Source organism: Akebia trifoliata, chromosome 15 (assembly GCF_017979445.1).
Source record: "Akebia trifoliata isolate Shusen 1 chromosome 15, ASM1797944v1, whole genome shotgun sequence".
Classification (NCBI taxonomy): Eukaryota; Viridiplantae; Streptophyta; class Magnoliopsida; order Ranunculales; family Lardizabalaceae; genus Akebia; species Akebia trifoliata.
The window spans coordinates 27,451,332-27,468,262 of record NC_141389.1 but is presented as its reverse complement, the minus strand read 5'-3'; the positions used below and the strand labels follow the sequence as shown (position 1 = coordinate 27,468,262).

The 16,931-nt window shown below is 34.9% G+C and overlaps 1 protein-coding gene across 5 annotated transcripts; it reads left to right on the top strand.

Annotated features, from left to right (window-relative positions):
* Positions 1-15,941, top strand: LOC147384964 (uncharacterized). 5 transcript variants are annotated; one of them, XM_086425398.1, is made up of 19 exons: positions 3-149; positions 688-1,180; positions 3,233-3,324; positions 4,299-4,463; positions 4,564-4,957; positions 5,390-5,508; positions 5,647-5,719; positions 5,796-6,016; positions 6,126-6,170; positions 6,850-6,946; positions 9,539-9,730; positions 10,187-10,317; positions 10,464-10,554; positions 11,171-11,323; positions 12,337-12,462; positions 13,689-13,859; positions 15,183-15,242; positions 15,332-15,505; positions 15,667-15,941. In XM_086425398.1, the coding sequence occupies exons 1-18, from the start codon at positions 109-111 to the stop codon at positions 15,470-15,472; spliced, it is 2,805 nt and encodes a 934-aa protein (XP_086281524.1). In that variant the 5' UTR covers positions 3-108; the 3' UTR covers positions 15,473-15,505; positions 15,667-15,941. The 5 variants fall into 5 exon arrangements, with proteins under 5 accessions (XP_086281525.1, XP_086281524.1, XP_086281523.1 ...); XM_086425397.1 differs by having other exon boundaries at positions 15,641-15,941; XM_086425399.1 differs by lacking the exon at positions 15,667-15,941 and having other exon boundaries at positions 1-149; positions 691-1,180; positions 15,332-15,663.
* The last annotated feature ends 990 nt before the right edge of the window (positions 15,942-16,931 follow it).

Genomic DNA, 16,931 nt, shown 5'->3' with positions numbered 1-16,931 from the left:
GTAGTTTCTCTTTATTTCCACCATATTTCTTTGGTTCTTTGGAGCAAATCTTTTGGGGCTCCTCAGTCAATCCAAGTTGAAATATTTTCCTGAATTTTTCGCTCATCAATGGAGGTCAAATTGCAGAATCACAGCTTCATCTCTTCAAGGTACCTAATCTCATTTTCTTTTTTGAGTAAATTTCGTGATTTTTAGGGTTTCTTCACTGTAAAAGAATTACCGTTTGATTGTATTTCGATCGTTGAGGTTATCTGTACCAGCAGAAAGCTCTGTTAATAGTTTGAAAATTTTCGTTTATAACAGAAAGATTCATAATTTGTTGCATTTCGTCTTAAATCTTTTAAATTTGTTTTTGTAATCTGCGAGTATTCAAAGATCGCTCTTTTTGGAGTTTTGTGGAATTTTGCGAGCTAATGGTTGCATTGGAGTGGATAAATTGAGGTTAAATGCAGTTTATTTGCTAAAAATGTTTTCTATGATTAACTTGTCATGTAGATATGGTAAATCAATTGAAGTTTATAAGTTTAATTACAAGTTGAGTGAGTGAGTTCAAGTTAGTTACAAGAGAATACTTGATTAAATCTATAAATTTGTTTCTGTAATCTGTGAGTATTCATTCAAAGATTGTTCTTTCTGGAGTTTTGTTGAATTTTGCGTTGGAGTGAATACTTCATGTTTGCTTTGCAGCAGTACGAATCCATGCCTTCCACACAAACCGATTAAGATTCATTTTTTCTGCAAGAAAGTTGTTGGCCTAAATCAACTACTATGTGAATGGGGTTATCCAAGGCAGAGATATCGTATGATGCATGGTGTATCGAAGTATGATAAGCACAACCACAGTTGCAGGACGGGGGCATTTAGAAAACTCAATTCAGACATTTGTAACGTTAGAAGGCTGGGGCAACTCTCTCCATTAGCTTCTGCTGATGATGGTGTAACAGTAAATGGGACTCCCCAGGCCAGTTCCAGCAGTGATGTGGAGGAAATGTGGGTCAAACTGAATCAGTCTTTGCAAAGTGAAGATTGTAATGATGGACTGATCCAGTCATTACATGATGCAGCTAGGGTTTTTGAGTTGGCAGTTAAAGAACAAAGCCCCTTATCGAAAATCTCTTGGTTTTCAATGACATGGCTTGGTGTAGACAAAATTACATGGGTGAAGGCACTATCTTATCGGGTTGGTAATGCTATGTCCTTCGGGATTTACAGTATTTTACAACACATGACCAATATTTTCCATAACTTTCAATATGTAGAACACATATCATGCATTTGCAATTGATAGTATCACCTAATCGCACACTCGCCAAGTGTCATGACAATTATGTGATAATGTGCTAACTGTACTTTATTTTGAAGAAATTTGGGTTCATTATAATATGTGTGGGTATTTTTGTTTTCTTAAAACTGCAACTCTCTTGTTTGACATCTTTGATGTTTATAATGATGATGATGGAGGTGAGAAACCACATGATACATGTGCTCTTGTACCATGTAGAAGAGTTGATAAAAGAGAAAGAAAAAAGAGTATAAGACAGAAATGTGATAATTTAGTAATAAGACACTTTTAATTAGGATAGTGAGGCAAAGAAAAAGCCTAATGCACCTTAATGCTCACCCCCCACCCAAACATCCACCCACACACACAATACAGTTTAACGTATATTATGACAATACAGCCCTATTATTCATAGTCACCATTTTTTTTTATTGAAAAAGTCACGATTAAATCATGAATTTTTTCCTTCAGCAATTTAATTATGAACTTTTCAACAACTTTTAGGAACTTCGTGATTAAATCGTGAACTTCACTATTAAAACACGGAGTTTGAGGTTAAATCGGGAAAAACGAAAGATGACCTTGATGCACTTGTAAGATTGGGAATTGATGGAGGTTACATCTCTTCTAGATCTTCTTAATTCAATCCAACTCAGAGAAAACGAGCAGGACAGAAGAGAATGGTTCAAGGCTAAGGATAAGAAATTCTCTGTCAAGTCTTTCTATTATTGCTTGTTGCCGTCGGGTGAAGTTTCTTTCTCTCCTTCTGTTATTTGGTCCTCTCTTGTTCCATCTAAGGTGTCTTTCTTTCTTTGGCTTGCGTCTTTGGGTAGAATCCTCACTTTGGATAACTTGATCTATCGGAGGTGGATTACTCCAAATTTTTGCTATCTTTGTTCTAAGGATGGGGAGTCTGTCAACCATATTCTTATCCATTGTTCTTTTTCTTGGATTATTTGGATGTTTTTCTTATCTCGTTTTCAAGTGGATTGGGTCCTTCCTTCATCTCTCTTTGAACTTCTAGAGGGTTGGAGTTTCAATATCTTCTATTCTAGGAAGAAACATCTTTGGGCCATCCTGCCTTCCGCCATTACTTGGGGTCTTTGGAGAGAACGCAACAACAGGGTATTTCATAGTAAGGAGAGCTCGTCTCACACAATGATCTTAGAGATTTTGGGTTTTCTATTCTTCTGGTCAAAGTTGAGTAAAGACTTTGAGGGAGTGGGGTTCCAAGATTATGTTTTTAATTGGGATACTATTTGTAACTCGTAGAATCCCACAGGGAGTGTATTTTTGTTTTCTTTTTCCTGTTTTCCATGTTGTTTTTTTTCTTGTTGTTAGGGGGCTACCTCAGCCTCCCCTTCTTCTTCTCTTATTTAATCTAATTTATATTTATCAACAAAAAAAAAAAGATGACCTTGATGAAAATGATATTGAGGAAGTGTCGAATAATGAGGATGGCATTGATTTTAATGATTTTGACCAATTGATGAATCCTAGCTTGGACTCATGATTGCATTATTTTTTATTTTGAAAAATATAAACCTTGAATGTGTTATGCACCTCTGGTTACTTGCTGTGGATGTGTACATGATATCAACATGGGGTTCAGTGATTTATTATTGTAGTTTAATATGAGATTTGATGATACAATGAGAAACACCACTTAGTATTATACCGCACCTTAGCATGATATTTTCCTTATTTTTTAAAGATTTTTTTCCTCCTGATTTTACCGAATTTTATGGGTTCTCCCCCTTGCCAACTTATTCCTGAACCCCGACTTGGTGACTATGCTATTATTATTTTGTCATATTTTCTTTGAATAAAGCAAATACGCAAAGTTCAGATCATGAATTCTTAGTGTAAATATGTGTTTCCTTAGAATGCAGCAAGTCAATTCTTCAACATTATGTTGCTTGTCTGATGATATATGAATTATTTTATCAGGCTTCTGTATATTCTTTATTGCAAGCAGCAATTGAGATTTCATCTCGAGGAGATGGAAGAGACAGGGATATTAATGTTTTTGTTCAACGGAGGTCGGTAATATTTCCAGTGCAAGCCTTTGTGTTTTAAGTTTCTATGCCAATCTTGTGTAGCTTATGTTGGGAGTCCATTTTCTCTACCGTTTATGTCTGAAAAATTAGGCAAATTTATTTTGAACCTGCATGAATGATGAACTTTAGTTGCAACTTCTATAGTCAATATTATTTTCCTCTTTTGGTTTGTATGATTGTGCATGGAAAACGGACGGAAAATTATTCCCCTCAAAGATAGAAAATTTCAGGTGTATTATTGCACTTTTTCCCTGGAATTCATTTTCCTTCCCAAAGTGATTTTCCACCCTGGGAAGGAAAATGCTTGCCCACCCCTGTGAAAATGATTTTCTCACCTAATGTTATTATCTCACTTTTAATCCCATCCCCAAAACTAAGAGCGAACTCTTTTTGACATTTTCCTAGGTAAAATCAAATGACGGAGTTTATTTTTCTGTGACCCTTTTCCTTAGGAACCCATACTTAACAAAAAAAATAAAAAATAAATTTTTTTGCAGTGCAATGATGGAGAATGAACTTTCTACCCTGGGTGCCACTCCCACTCCATCTCCTGCTCCAAAGCTCTCTCTCTCCCACATCCGCTTCTTAAAATAATTCATTTAAAACTGGTTTGTTACAGTTGCTTCCTCTCTCTCCCGCACCCCTTACTTTTTGAGAAACTAAGGTTTTCCTCATGACTTCAGTTGAAGAAATCACAATGACATGCAGAACTCATCTTTTCTTACAATTTCTCATGGAGTTTGGGAGCCTAAAGATCCTATAATGACATGTGTTAGATCGCTTAAGACTTCTAACCTTTTGGTTATGATGTTCATGTGCCTGATGTTAGGATTACATGTTTTATCTTGCGAATTACTTCTATTCTAGTTCAACTTTAGTTTCTTACTTCAGTACTTGTCTATTTATCTTGCCTCACATAAGTTCTAGTGATTTTTTATGCAATATTTCTGTTGCAGCTTAATGCGACAATCTGCTCCCTTGGAGAGCTTAATCAGGGATGAATTATTAGCTAAGCAACCTGAAGCTTATGAATGGTTTTGGTCAGAGCAACTTCCAATGGTTGTTACGACTTTCGTTAACTATTTCGAAAAGGATTCACATTTCAATGCAGCTACTTCAATGTATGTAGTGATGGTCCATGTACTTCCATCTAGAGGCTTTATATTTGCTTGGATGAAATTGCTTTGAGAAATGAATAATGTGTCTTTTCTATACTGCTAGATACGGAGGAGGACCACCCTCAGGTTTCGGCAATGCAAGTGATGTTTCACTCCTCATGCTTGCTCTGTCGTGCATTGCTGCAATCACGAAGCTTGGACCAGCTAAAGTTTCATGTTCTCAATTCTTCTCCATGATTCCTGATGTAACTGGTAGACTGATGGATATGCTTGTTGATTTCATTCCAATACGTCAGGTTTATTACCATATGAAGGATGTTGGCCTATGCAGAGAATTTCTTGTCCACTTTGGTCCTCGGGCTGCATCCTGTAGACTTAAAAATGATCATGGAGTAGAAGAGGTAGCATTTTGGGTGGAACTTGTACAGAAACAGCTTCAGCAGGCTATTGATCGGGAGAGGATATGGTCAAGGCTGACAACTTGTGAAAGTATTGAGGTTAGAACCCAAGGGCTGCTTAATGTAGTACGGTGGAAACAACTTTTGTCTGTTGCTCATTCAATAGGTGTCCTTCTAGGGTTTGGAACTCTGCATGGGCTTGCTGTCTTGAACTGACACAAAGCATTGCTCTGTGAGGTTATGCTGTATTGTGTGGCTTTGCTACATGTTAATGTTGGCTCCCTAGTATTTTTTTTTAAACCCTGGGTTTGATATCATCTTTCTAACTCTCCTTGAATGTGCTTTAATTGACAGTATCCACCCCGTATTTCACTTGTTTTCTTTCTTTCTGTTTTTTTTTTTAAATTAGTTATAAACTGGGCCATTACAATGTGGGTTTTTGGGAAACATGCAGAATCAGATGGAATAATAAATATGCAGGATTAGAACTGTGCTCATTGTTTGAAAATATTCCATGTTGATTTGCTGCAGGTATTGGACAAGGATCTAGCAATATTTGGGTTCTTCATTGCTTTAGGGAGAAGCACAAAGTCCTTTTTATCTGCAAATTACTTTGACGTCATTGATGATCCTATTGAAAGCTTCATAAGGTATTACTCATACTTTGTGAACCTTGTGTTTGAAAGCTTCATTGATGATACTTTTAATCTGGATGTTCTCCCTAACATCTTGTTTTTCTTCTTTGCTTTCTTTGGTTCTTTATTAATTTTTTGTGAGAGTTTTTCCAGGTACCTCATCGGAGGCAGCGTGCTATACTATCCCCAGCTCTCATCAATAAGTTCTTATCAACTGTATGTGGAGGTCAGCACGTTTCGTACTTATTGTCTTGGTAAAATATGTTTCCGTGGTCAATCATAAAATCTGATTTTATAAACAGGTAGTCTGTGAGGAGCTGGAGTGGCTTCCTTTCTATCCAAGCAATCTAGGCACATTCAAGCAATCTCGTGACCATAAAAGTAAACGTGAAGAACCTCCCAATGCAGAAGCAATTCCCCAGGTGTTAGATGTGTGCTCATACTGGATGCAAAGCTTTATTAAGTACAGTATATGGCTGGAGAATCCTAATAACATTAAGGCAGCCAGATTCCTTTCTAGAGGGTAATTAAACTTCTGATTGGTCAATGTGTAAAATGATTTTAATTCGTTGAAATGCTCTTATCTATTAAGCCAGTATTTTATTGTAAACGTTTTCTATATTTTCTCTCAGGCACAACAAATTGAGGGAATGCATGGATGAGTTGGGAATAGTAAAGTAAGTTCATAGATGCGAAGTCCTCAAGATACAACCATATCATCCTTTTGCCCATTATAATAAAAAAAAAGAAGAAAAAACAGCCTTGTTTGCTCATCTGTATTTTTTTCTTTTCTTTCTTTAAAATTTATTTTGGTTGAGTCAGAGGAGACCAACTTGTTACAAACCGGAAGTAGTACCTCTTGGCTCATGGATGTGGTTTATCCCAAGTTCTGAACTTGTATAATTAGTTCATATGGGAAGTGTTATTAAATTCCTACACTTATGTTCATATGGGAAGTGATATTAAATTCCAATAGTTTATGATTTGAATTCTAAAATTCAAATTAAATCTTAAGCCAAGAAATATGAATTTTGTGTGAGAATCCCTTCAGATAAAAATACCTTTCTATAAAATATTCTATCAAATCTTTTGATTTGTATAAAAACATGGGGCGCATTTTCAGGTGAAAACAATTACTCCTATGTTTTTATGTGTTTGTTTTATAATGTAGGGTATATGTTTTTATGTGTTACTTTTCCTAAACCTTAAAACACACTACAAGAAAAGAAAATAAAAATTAGTTGGTGTTCTTACTGATCATATCATCTTTCTCACAATATTAAACCTTCAAATTTTATTAGCACTTCATAATGATTGTTTGATAATGATGTAAAAAATTTCCAAAATGGTCTGCAGGAACAAAATGAGGCAAATTAGTCTGCAGCATCCTGGTGACCGGACTGGATCTGGAACTTGTTCACCAACTGAGAGAGAACTAGATTCTTTTGATAAGGTATATGTCACCCTCTTATATCAAATAATCACTTCAGTGCAGTTTATTTAAAGGCCTTTTAAACCTTTGTAAGTGACCACTGCTGCTATTTGTATGAGTCTTAGCATTCTCTTTCTTTTGGTTGGGTAAATGAACAACTAATCCATAAGGCACAACCTATTTAAAGAAAACAACTAATACGTAATACATTGTTGCATGCAGAAATATGTGAAACGTGGTGTATTTGAGGTTGATATAGATTTAATTGGCAATTGTGACATTATATCTTGAAAATGTAAGGCATCCTGAGACACTGCAAATGGGAATTCTTACATACTTTGGAAGTAACCATTTGAATGAAGTTTTGTATTACCATCACCATTCTTTTCTTTTTCTTATTAGTTTCCCCGATTTATTAGTTTTTGTTATCCTATTAAACTGAAAATGGTTTAGTTTACGATATGTTCTGGAATACTTCTCAAAACAAGTGAACTTGTTCCTTCCTTCTCATATGTTTTTCTAATATGATTTTTTTTGGTACATGTTTTCTGCATGAGTTACCTTTACTATTGTGTTCATATGTTGGTGCTGACTGCATACTGCAATATCTTATTTTGTTTCTCTTGGATCGCAAAAGGTATTTATATAAGGATTCTAGGAAAGAAACATGTTAATGATAAAGCATCAATCTTCTTTTTTGTTTTGGATGTGGTAAAAGGAGCCTTCTTTCCAAAACATTCCAGCTTGGAAACCCCCCTGAAGGCATGGGCATGAAAAGTGTTAGAAGCATATTTCAAGGTTTGGGCATGAGCTTTGGAATTCAATATGGTATGGAGTGTCACATGTGGTGGATACTTTAATGATGACATGAGTGTATTTTTTTTAAAATTATGTTATATATGGTTTATATATTGTATATTTAGTGACAAGAACACAGATGATGTTATATTTCCTACTGAAATGGAGAAATGAAAGAGAATAAGATAGAATCACATAACTCTCACATCTTACTGATCGAAGAAGAAAAAACTCACATCTTAGTCTGTGAAATGCTGGAATTGGACACACTTTGGACCATATGCTTCCTTGTTTGAAAGAAATATAGTGACAAAAATCTGCAATTTATTGAAAAAATCACTAAATCACAATTTTAAATTTTGTCAATTAAATCACAATTTTTCAAAAAGTCACAAAATTTTTGAAAAAATCATGATTAATCAATGATTTTTTATTTTTTATTTTTATAGTATTTTTAAGTGTTATTTTATCATTTAGTATATGATATGCATTTTTATACTTTAAAAAAAATATATTTTTTTTAATTTATTCGATGTTTTTCTGACTTTATCTCTTTTGCCAATTTTTTCCAAAGCTTTCTACTGCCGAATTATTCCTGAACCCCGACTTTGTAATTATGGGAAGAATCCATGCAACTTAGCTATTGGGGATTTTGGAAATGGAGACATGAAACAATGGGATGTTGGTGGGACATGGATACCCTTTTATCTTTCTTCGATGGGTCAGTAGGGATCAAATCTGTGTTCTCCTTGTGGTGGTGCATTCAACTAGCGCAACAGCAACTTGTTCCACCATAAAAAGGGAAAGGGAAATGTGCCAGAAACTTATGAATATTTTTTGCATGCTTTCCGGTGTTAGCTTGTTTTGAAATTTCATTTGTTCTTCAAAGTTGAGACAAATGATGTGTGACATTAAAATAGTCATAATCACATCATCCGGTTTGTAAGGAGGTACGCTTTTGGTATGTTTCTTGTCCGTAAGGAGGAGTTGCCGATCATGGCTTATAATGGAAGATTGTTGATCCCTGCCACTGGTTGATATTGGCCATGCCATAAATCTGTAGAATTTTGGTTCTTTTAGGTTTTTTTGCTTTCGGTATTGGGTGATGATTTCTGTATTGAAAAATTCTTGCTGGTTTCCTGTCTTTGTGTTTTGGCCAGGAAACGACCAAAATCCCCCAGGAATCCAAGGCCTATCATTATATGGGTGTAGATGTGCTATTAGTGCTTAATAGACCATGAAGTAGGTCAAGTACTGAAGCAGGCTAGGCTGACTAATTTTTTGAATCTTATAACTTACCTGGAATATCTAAACAATTTGCATCTTATCCTGGTTAGGGTTTAATGGGCTGAGAACTGAAAAATGTAGCAAGAAAAGAAACAAGGTCATATTCACCTGTGTACAATCTCATGTCTACGCTCACCTGGATAGGGACATGTATTTGTGTTTCTGCTGGATACTATTTTTTGTGTTAAGCGCCTGTCATTTATTATGAGGAATTGGCAATCCCCTTTATTCTTATTGATGTGCTTTTTCTTTAAAAGAAAATTAATTTCTTTGTCTTCTAACTCGAACATATGCAAGTAGCCATGCTACTACTAGACATTTCACGCATCAGAATTCAGAACATCCATAGCTCAGAGTTGCCTTGCTCCTTAGTTAACTAGTCCTCTCAGTTTTGTTGGGGTCCCACAGTTTAGCTCTTATAGAAGAGCAGTTTCTGTCCCATGGTCATCCTGGTCCTTTTCTATGCTTTAATATCTCTGGACTTGTTAACGCTTATAATGGTACAATAAGATTGATATGTGGTACCAGGCATTGGAGAATGTTGAAGAAGCTCTAAAAAGATTGGAAGAATTGCTTCAAGAGCTACATTTCTCCAGTTCTGATTCTGGAAAGGAGCATCTAAAAGCTGCTTGTTCCAACTTAGAGAGGATAAGGAGACTTAAGAAAGAAGCTGAATTTCTGGAGGCTTCTTTCAGAGCAAAGGCGGCTTCTCTCCAGCAGGTATTTTCTTCGTTTATTTCTTAATTTATAATTCAATATTACATATTGTGAAACAATGTCATTCGTTTGGGAATTACTGAACTGGTTCATTCATTTAGTCTGAGCCTATTAATCTTTTTGATATGCATAAGGGTTAATATGGGGTTTTGATCCCAGGTCTGCAGGATCAATTACGTGTTAATAGTCAATTAATTAACACTTAATCAGCATCACATCACAAATTTCTTGAAAGAAAAGTAAATGGAAGCACAGATCTCTCAATAGTTAATCATATTAGCCCAGTGTACACTAAAATCAATGGAGTCTCTCTTGGCTCCGCTACTTTTTTGCCTGCACATTGAACTGTCTGTAATGCTTTTTCTTGATAAGAAACACACACATTACATTAATGACATTAGTTCAACTTGATCTTGATCTTACCTTTTTCTGATGGTTTCTTTTGTGCTGATCAACCAGGGAGATGATGAAGGTCTTTCGATGTCTTCTATTAGTAAGCAGGGACAGCATTCAGTGAGGAAAGGTGGAAAAAGCGCTATTGTGATGCCCAAATCAGATAGGAGTTCCAAAGATGAAATCTCAGCGAATAGGTTTGGTTGCCATGCCTCAATCTTCTTGTGATTTTTTTCCTTTGTTATATTTTACACATTTGATTTTTTTCAGAGAATGGACCTTCAATTGGATTCCTTTATTCCTAATTTGGTACACTCTAATTTACATGGAACTTCTTTTTCAGGGTGTTCGGTAATCCTCGTGGTTTGTGGAGCTTCTTAGTGCGCTGTTCCACCGGGAAGTTAGGGACCAGGTCATCAGCATTGGATCAAACTGTATGAATTGTCTTTACCATTATTCAGTTATTTCTTATGGTTAGAGTACTATCTATTTAGTTTTTTTTTCTTTTTAACATACCAAAATCGCAATGGAGGGGGAATTTAGAAAAATAAAATAACTATGTGAGAGTATTACCAAAAGGGGAACCAACAGTTTACCTTTTTGTATTGATATTTATTCTGTAGCCAATATAAACTAAGCTTATCAATCCTGAGATTTTCATCTAGTTTTCTTTTTTCTTTAATGGTTGAAGAGTTTTGTCTAGTTGCATCTTAGGGTTTCTTCGAAATGTTAGCAAAGAGCCATAACTTTTCCTGTCATGCTCAACCCTTTTTATCTTTGTTTTGTCAAACCACATAAGATTGTTTCTTGCCGTGTAAATATGATCTAGAATTAAGGTTCATGGTGGGATGGCTTTTAACCAGGCAGAAATTGTAGGATTGAGGGGCAGAAAAAGGTACAATTTTGGGGCTTGGGGATTTTACCATTGGGTTTAGTCGAAAAAATAGAGAGAATTAACTCTGGAAGTTTGGTTTCTTTACTGTGAAGTAGAAAGTTTTCATATTTCTTTCGAAATGTTGATTTTCATATACTGTGTTCTCTTTTTTTCAGGAAGATGAAGATTTAGAACTGGCTACTACTGCAAATAAGGGTGATGCAGACCTAGAGTCAAACGAGATACGCCGCTTTGAACTTTTAAGGCATGAGCTAATTGAACTTGAAAAACGAGTTCAAAGAAGTACCAACCAATCTGGGAGAGAAGAGGTATCTCTTGAATATATTGTTTAGTTTTGAAATCTTGTGAGAGATATTCCTAGGACATTTGCTAGAAGATCTGAATCTGTGGTAAGAATTTACCAAATGTAGAATTCAGATCCAATCAATTGATGTATGATCCGAAAACTTGTTGGAGGCAATCGAATTTCTATTAGTCATACCAATCTTTTACCTTCCAAAAAGCTTGTCTGGCCTATAGCCCCCCAGCTTGTGCAACAAAGATGATTGGATTTATGATCATCCATCCAGTTTCTTTCTATTCATTTTTGTTTTTTGTTTTGAAGATGTCTAAGTTCGAAGGCTTAGGTCACTGTTTTTCTAAGATTTCTTTCAGTGTGATGGCATGATGGCACCCTAAATTTAGCAAAACTCACTGATCCCTCCTATTGTACTTCTAGGAGTTTGTTGTTCTTGTTTCTTTAAGAGAGACAGTGGAATGCTAGGAGGGGAAAATTTTCTAGTAATCTTAGTTGTTCTTTCTGTGTTTCCTAGGTAGGATTTCACAATCTCCAAGGTTTTGTTGTATGTACTATCGATTCTTTAATAAATTCTTTGCTGATTAAAAAAAAGGTCTTCGTGTCTTCTCCCAAAAAAGTTATGGCCGGAAAAAAAAAAGGAAATTGTTGTCAAACCTGTATGTATGGTTTGCAATGAAAGATATAAGTAATATATTAAGGCTACCTATAGCTCTTTCAATAAAGATGAGTAGTTACCCAAGTAGATGTTTTTTTCCTTTCCCCCCAATTGCACCACATTACTCTTTGCACCCATAAATCAGAAGGATTCAGTTTCAAAATAAATGATCGACTTGTTTGACCAATCATTGGGATCCACCAATAGATATCACATTGTATGATAGCATGTCAATGATGGTCAGAACTCCACTAAATGATGTTTTTTTGTAGTTTCTATTTAATACTCATGTTCGCTGCCATGAGTTCATTGCGGTTGTTTTGGATCACCACTGTTCATGAGGCTGAGATGTTTGTGCATTCTCTCAGGATATTCGAGTTACAGACGGCAATGCCAGTTATGGTGCTGAAGCTGCTGGTCGTCAATTAGTTCAGTTGCGAAAGGAAGAAAATCTTATTAGCAAATCAATGAACAAACTAAAAGAAGCTAGCACGGTATGGATGTATTCTATTTTCATCAGTTATTGGATGATCTGAGATGTTACAGATGCTAATCATGGTCTATAAACAGAAGTGCTTGTGTTGGTGAACCATACAGAAAGCCTGATAGATTAAAGCATATGCACAGTTATTAAAGTAATGAAAAATATAGTTATATTGAAACTATAAGTGTACTAGAATTAATGAGGAAAGTGGAATATGAAGATTTTATGGTCATCATCAAAGCCTTATCCCAAAAAATTATGAGTCGGCTGATGAAGATTTTTGTCATAAATGATTTGCATATTAGGTTCTGTGATGTTTTATTTGCTTATTTTTCTGTTTTTTTTTTTTTGTCTTTTTTTGTTTTTGTAGTTTTTAGACTCACCGAGATTGTATTCTTTTGTGATTGTTCTTTTAATGTTTGTAGGAACTGGTAGATTCTTCCTGATTATTAAATATTTCTCATTGTCTTAATCTTAACAAATTAATTTCACTATAGCTATATGCTTAAGAAATAGTTATAATAAATTGATGATTGCATGCATGTATATGTCACAAGGTGTTGTTGAAATCATATTATGGGTGACTATGTAAAGGTCACCTAACAATTTGCACTTGATATATCATAGATGAGTTATCACTAGGGTAGCATACAATTCAAGATTTTATTAAGAGTATTACCAATTATAGAATTTACAAATTATAAGAAACCAGCGTCAATTATAGTAAAAATATCCTATTTAAGAAATAAAATGCACTTTCATGTATTTGTCGATAACAAACTTTTATTGAATGGTAGACTAGTCAAGCCATATTTTAACTAGTGAACTGTTATTTAATTAAACTGGAAGGTGGCATGTGCAAACGCACATGTGTATGAAGGGCTTATTTGTAATTTAAAATATTAATTAAATGGTAGTTTTGAAGATTACATAGTAAAAATGATATTTTTGTAATTTTGAAAACTAACCAGCGTGGTTTTAGGATGTGCAATTGCAATTTTCTTGATTTTTGACCTGAGTGAGTGATTATATTAAATTTAAATGTTGAGGTGGGGGGATTTTTGGAATCTAAATTTTGGTGTCGAAACCCTTTGGTGGACTTCAAAGTTTGGAAGTTCACCAATACGGTCATTCTTATTTGTGCACGTTTAAACAAGAAATTAACATATCACTATAGAGATGTTTCTTATTGACCTCACAACTCAAGAAACTTGCTATGTTATGTTTGTAAAACAGGATGTTTGGCAAGGCACTCAACTCCTAGCCATCGATGTCATTGCTGCTCTAGAATTGCTCAGAAGATCTCTTACAGGAGATGAACTAACAGAGAAAGAAAAGAAAGCACTTCGAAGAACCCTAACTGACTTGGCATCCGTGGTACCAATCGGCATTCTTATGCTTCTTCCCGTGCGTACTTACTGCTCATCTTCTCTTATTTCTGTTTGTGTCTGCTACATGTTCTCTTGATCTGCTGTACTCATTTCTCCACATATTAACTGACGTTTTGGGAAATTATGGCTGTGATGGGCATAGAATGTGTTCCTGGTGGTGTGCCATGGTGGTTCATCCATGCATTTATGCAAACTAGTCAATGAGTGAGTTGGCCACCTATTGCAGGGACATGGTCCAAAATGTCTATTGGCTTGTCCCAATCATCAAGTGATTAAGTTTTTTAGAGCCCTTTTTCTTTGTATGCATCTTTTACTCATGTATTGGTTTTGACATATTTCCATTTCCACAAGGTCTGACATGAAATTTAATCGACAATTCCCTTTTGTCTATATTTCGAAAGAACTATTAATTTTGCGAAATATTTTGGTGAACAGTAAAATTTTGACTGAAATAAGTAAATTTCTGGTATAAAAATACAAGATTTTGGTAGAAATATGTCAATTATTATAAAAATATGAGTAACATCTATAAAATAACAACAAAAAAAAAATAGTTTGCTTGTAGAATGGACTTGTGAACCACACATAATATCCATTCATATTAGAAGTCAGTTATGATTAGTCAAGTAATTATTTATTATCATATTTTCATGTATTTTAAGTATGTTAGCACATTCTCGTATGGACATGCATACAATCGTTCCTGTTCTAATTAGTTGGATATATTAGTAATTTATTCCTACATATTAAAAAATAAAATAAATATAACAAAGCTCGTTAATTTATACTAGTATTTGACATATTAAAGTCTCTTTAGTTAATACAACTTTATTATTCTAATTTTCATGTAGAATTTAGTTGTTTGATAGCTTAGGAGTATGTTTTCATGTTTGTTTAATCAGTTCCTACAAAGATTAAATGAAAATTTTCTCAGTATTTCCATAATTTCTACCAGATTTCCATGAAAAAATTAGTGATCGAAATATTTCAATTTCCAGAATGACAAAAATAGACACCGTAACCAAGATTTAATAACTTTGTTATACTTTAAATGAGTGCCCACCCAAAATTGCAGTCTACATGACTAGAAGAGACTTTAAAGTATACTATATTTTTTTGAAAATGCTGGACTGACTTTGTTCAACACTGTAATGATGTGGCAGTGCACAGATAACCATAGATTTCTTTCCTTGTATCTTGAGGTAAAGGTAAGATATCTATGGTTCTCTGTGCACTGCCACATCAGCGCAGTGTTGAACGAAGTGTCTAGCGACGTCAGTGTATCACGACTCACGCAGTGTTGGATTTAACATTCAAACCATATTCTCATGATTAACAGGTTACTGCTGTCGGGCATGCAGCCATGTTGGCTGCTATACAAAGATACGTACCGGCTCTGGTATGTAGCTCCTCCTGTCTTCTCCTCGAGATCTAGTGTCTCCTTGGAGGCGTGAATATATAATATGGACTCAAAACTGTTTTTGGCAGATACCCTCCACATATGGATCAGAGAGGTTGGATCTCTTGAGGCAGCTTGAGAAGGTGAAGGAGATGGAAAGAAGCGAGATAATCCCCGAGGAGATTGCAGAGGGAAATAGTCCGAGCAGTAATAGCCCAGACAACATATAACTCTCGAAATGGAAACTAGTTTTCCCCTCCAAGGTTTGGATATCAACTAATTGTTCTCATTCTAACCCATCTTCATTGTTTAGCTCTCTTTGGCTCTGTATTTCTTGTGAAAACAGATGACATAGAGAAGCTCATGATTTAAAATATTGTATCATTTGAATGATTCAGTTAATGAAAAAAACAATTCGGTACAGGCCGATACATTCGATACAAACCGATACATTCCCAAAACATTATGTTTGGGAGTCAATGTTTCGTCTAGTTCTTGGTCGATACAGATACATTCTGATATTTTAATCCTTGGAGAAGCTTATTCCATGTCTCTGGCACTTCGGGTACTGACGAGGGTGCCTCGATCTCACTGGATTGCAGGTGAGGTGACCATCTTCCCTAAACTCTGTTAGATGTATAATGTGTAGAAACTTAGCATTTCTGCTTGCATTCTTCTGTATAATTAAACAATTGATTTATTTATACACAAACAAAACCCATTAACAGGATGAGGAGAAAAATAGTTTTCAATTACAATTGATTTTCATCAGAGATTACAATCACTATCAATGTGAATGCTTTTTATTCAAATATAAAATAATTATTTGATAATTTAATCATTTTACTTGGGCATTTAAGTTTCCGATTGGGATTGACTAAAAAAGTGTCCCGAATCCAATTTGGATTGGTAAGACTCAATACCTCACTAACAGATTTAAGATGGGTGTAGTTGAGAGGACTATATTACTACTGATTTGAACTGTCGAAGGAGATCCCATTTTTCTTTTACTTAGAAACCAATTTCCATTTTGACATGATCGCTTTTTAAGACCATGATATCAAGCGTATACCACCTTAGTAAAATATAAATAAACAATTTGACTATCTCATAAAATAGAGTCGTGATATTTGGACTATATTTGGACTCCGAAAATTTTCACTTTTCACTTGGTCTGTACTTGTTGATGTGGCAAGTGCACAGAATCATAGATCTTTTTCTTCGGGATACAAAAGGAAAAACACTTGCCACATCAGCTGCGTACAGGCTGAGTTAGTCTTTTCGAGTAGTGTCATTAGCCAATTAAATATCATAAGACTTGACCTTAAAGGAGTGGTGACATTGATGATGGCAGTTGAACATAACAGAATTGTTGATTATTGGATTTTTTTTAAAAATAAAAAGAAAAAAAAGAAAGAAAATGCCCCTTATCTATAACATCTAGCCTACAAACCCTTGATGTTTCCAAAAATCCATCATCTTCAAGCTTTGCAACCTTTAGGGTAAATTTTTTTTTTTTATGGATTCAACCTCATATAATGATTATGCCACCCAAGATTCTATCAACTTTTACTACCCGGAAGATCCTATTTTCTCGTGTGTTGAATGTAAAGTAGATAGAATCTTCAGATTGATTGAGAGGATAAATTTTTTTTTTTGCCCAAAATGAGGACATTTAAGTCATTTTAA

Excerpts from the sequence above, each read along its gene's own strand:
- LOC147384964 (XM_086425398.1), top strand. The coding sequence starts at position 109 with ATGGAGGTCAAATTGCAGAATCACAGCTTCATCTCTTCAAG. Across the intron at positions 5,720-5,795 it reads CTTATCAACTGTATGTGGAG|GTAGTCTGTGAGGAGCTGGA; the intron begins GTCAGCACGTTT and ends TTTTATAAACAG. Across the intron at positions 15,243-15,331 it reads AAAGATACGTACCGGCTCTG|ATACCCTCCACATATGGATC; the intron begins GTATGTAGCTCC and ends TGTTTTTGGCAG.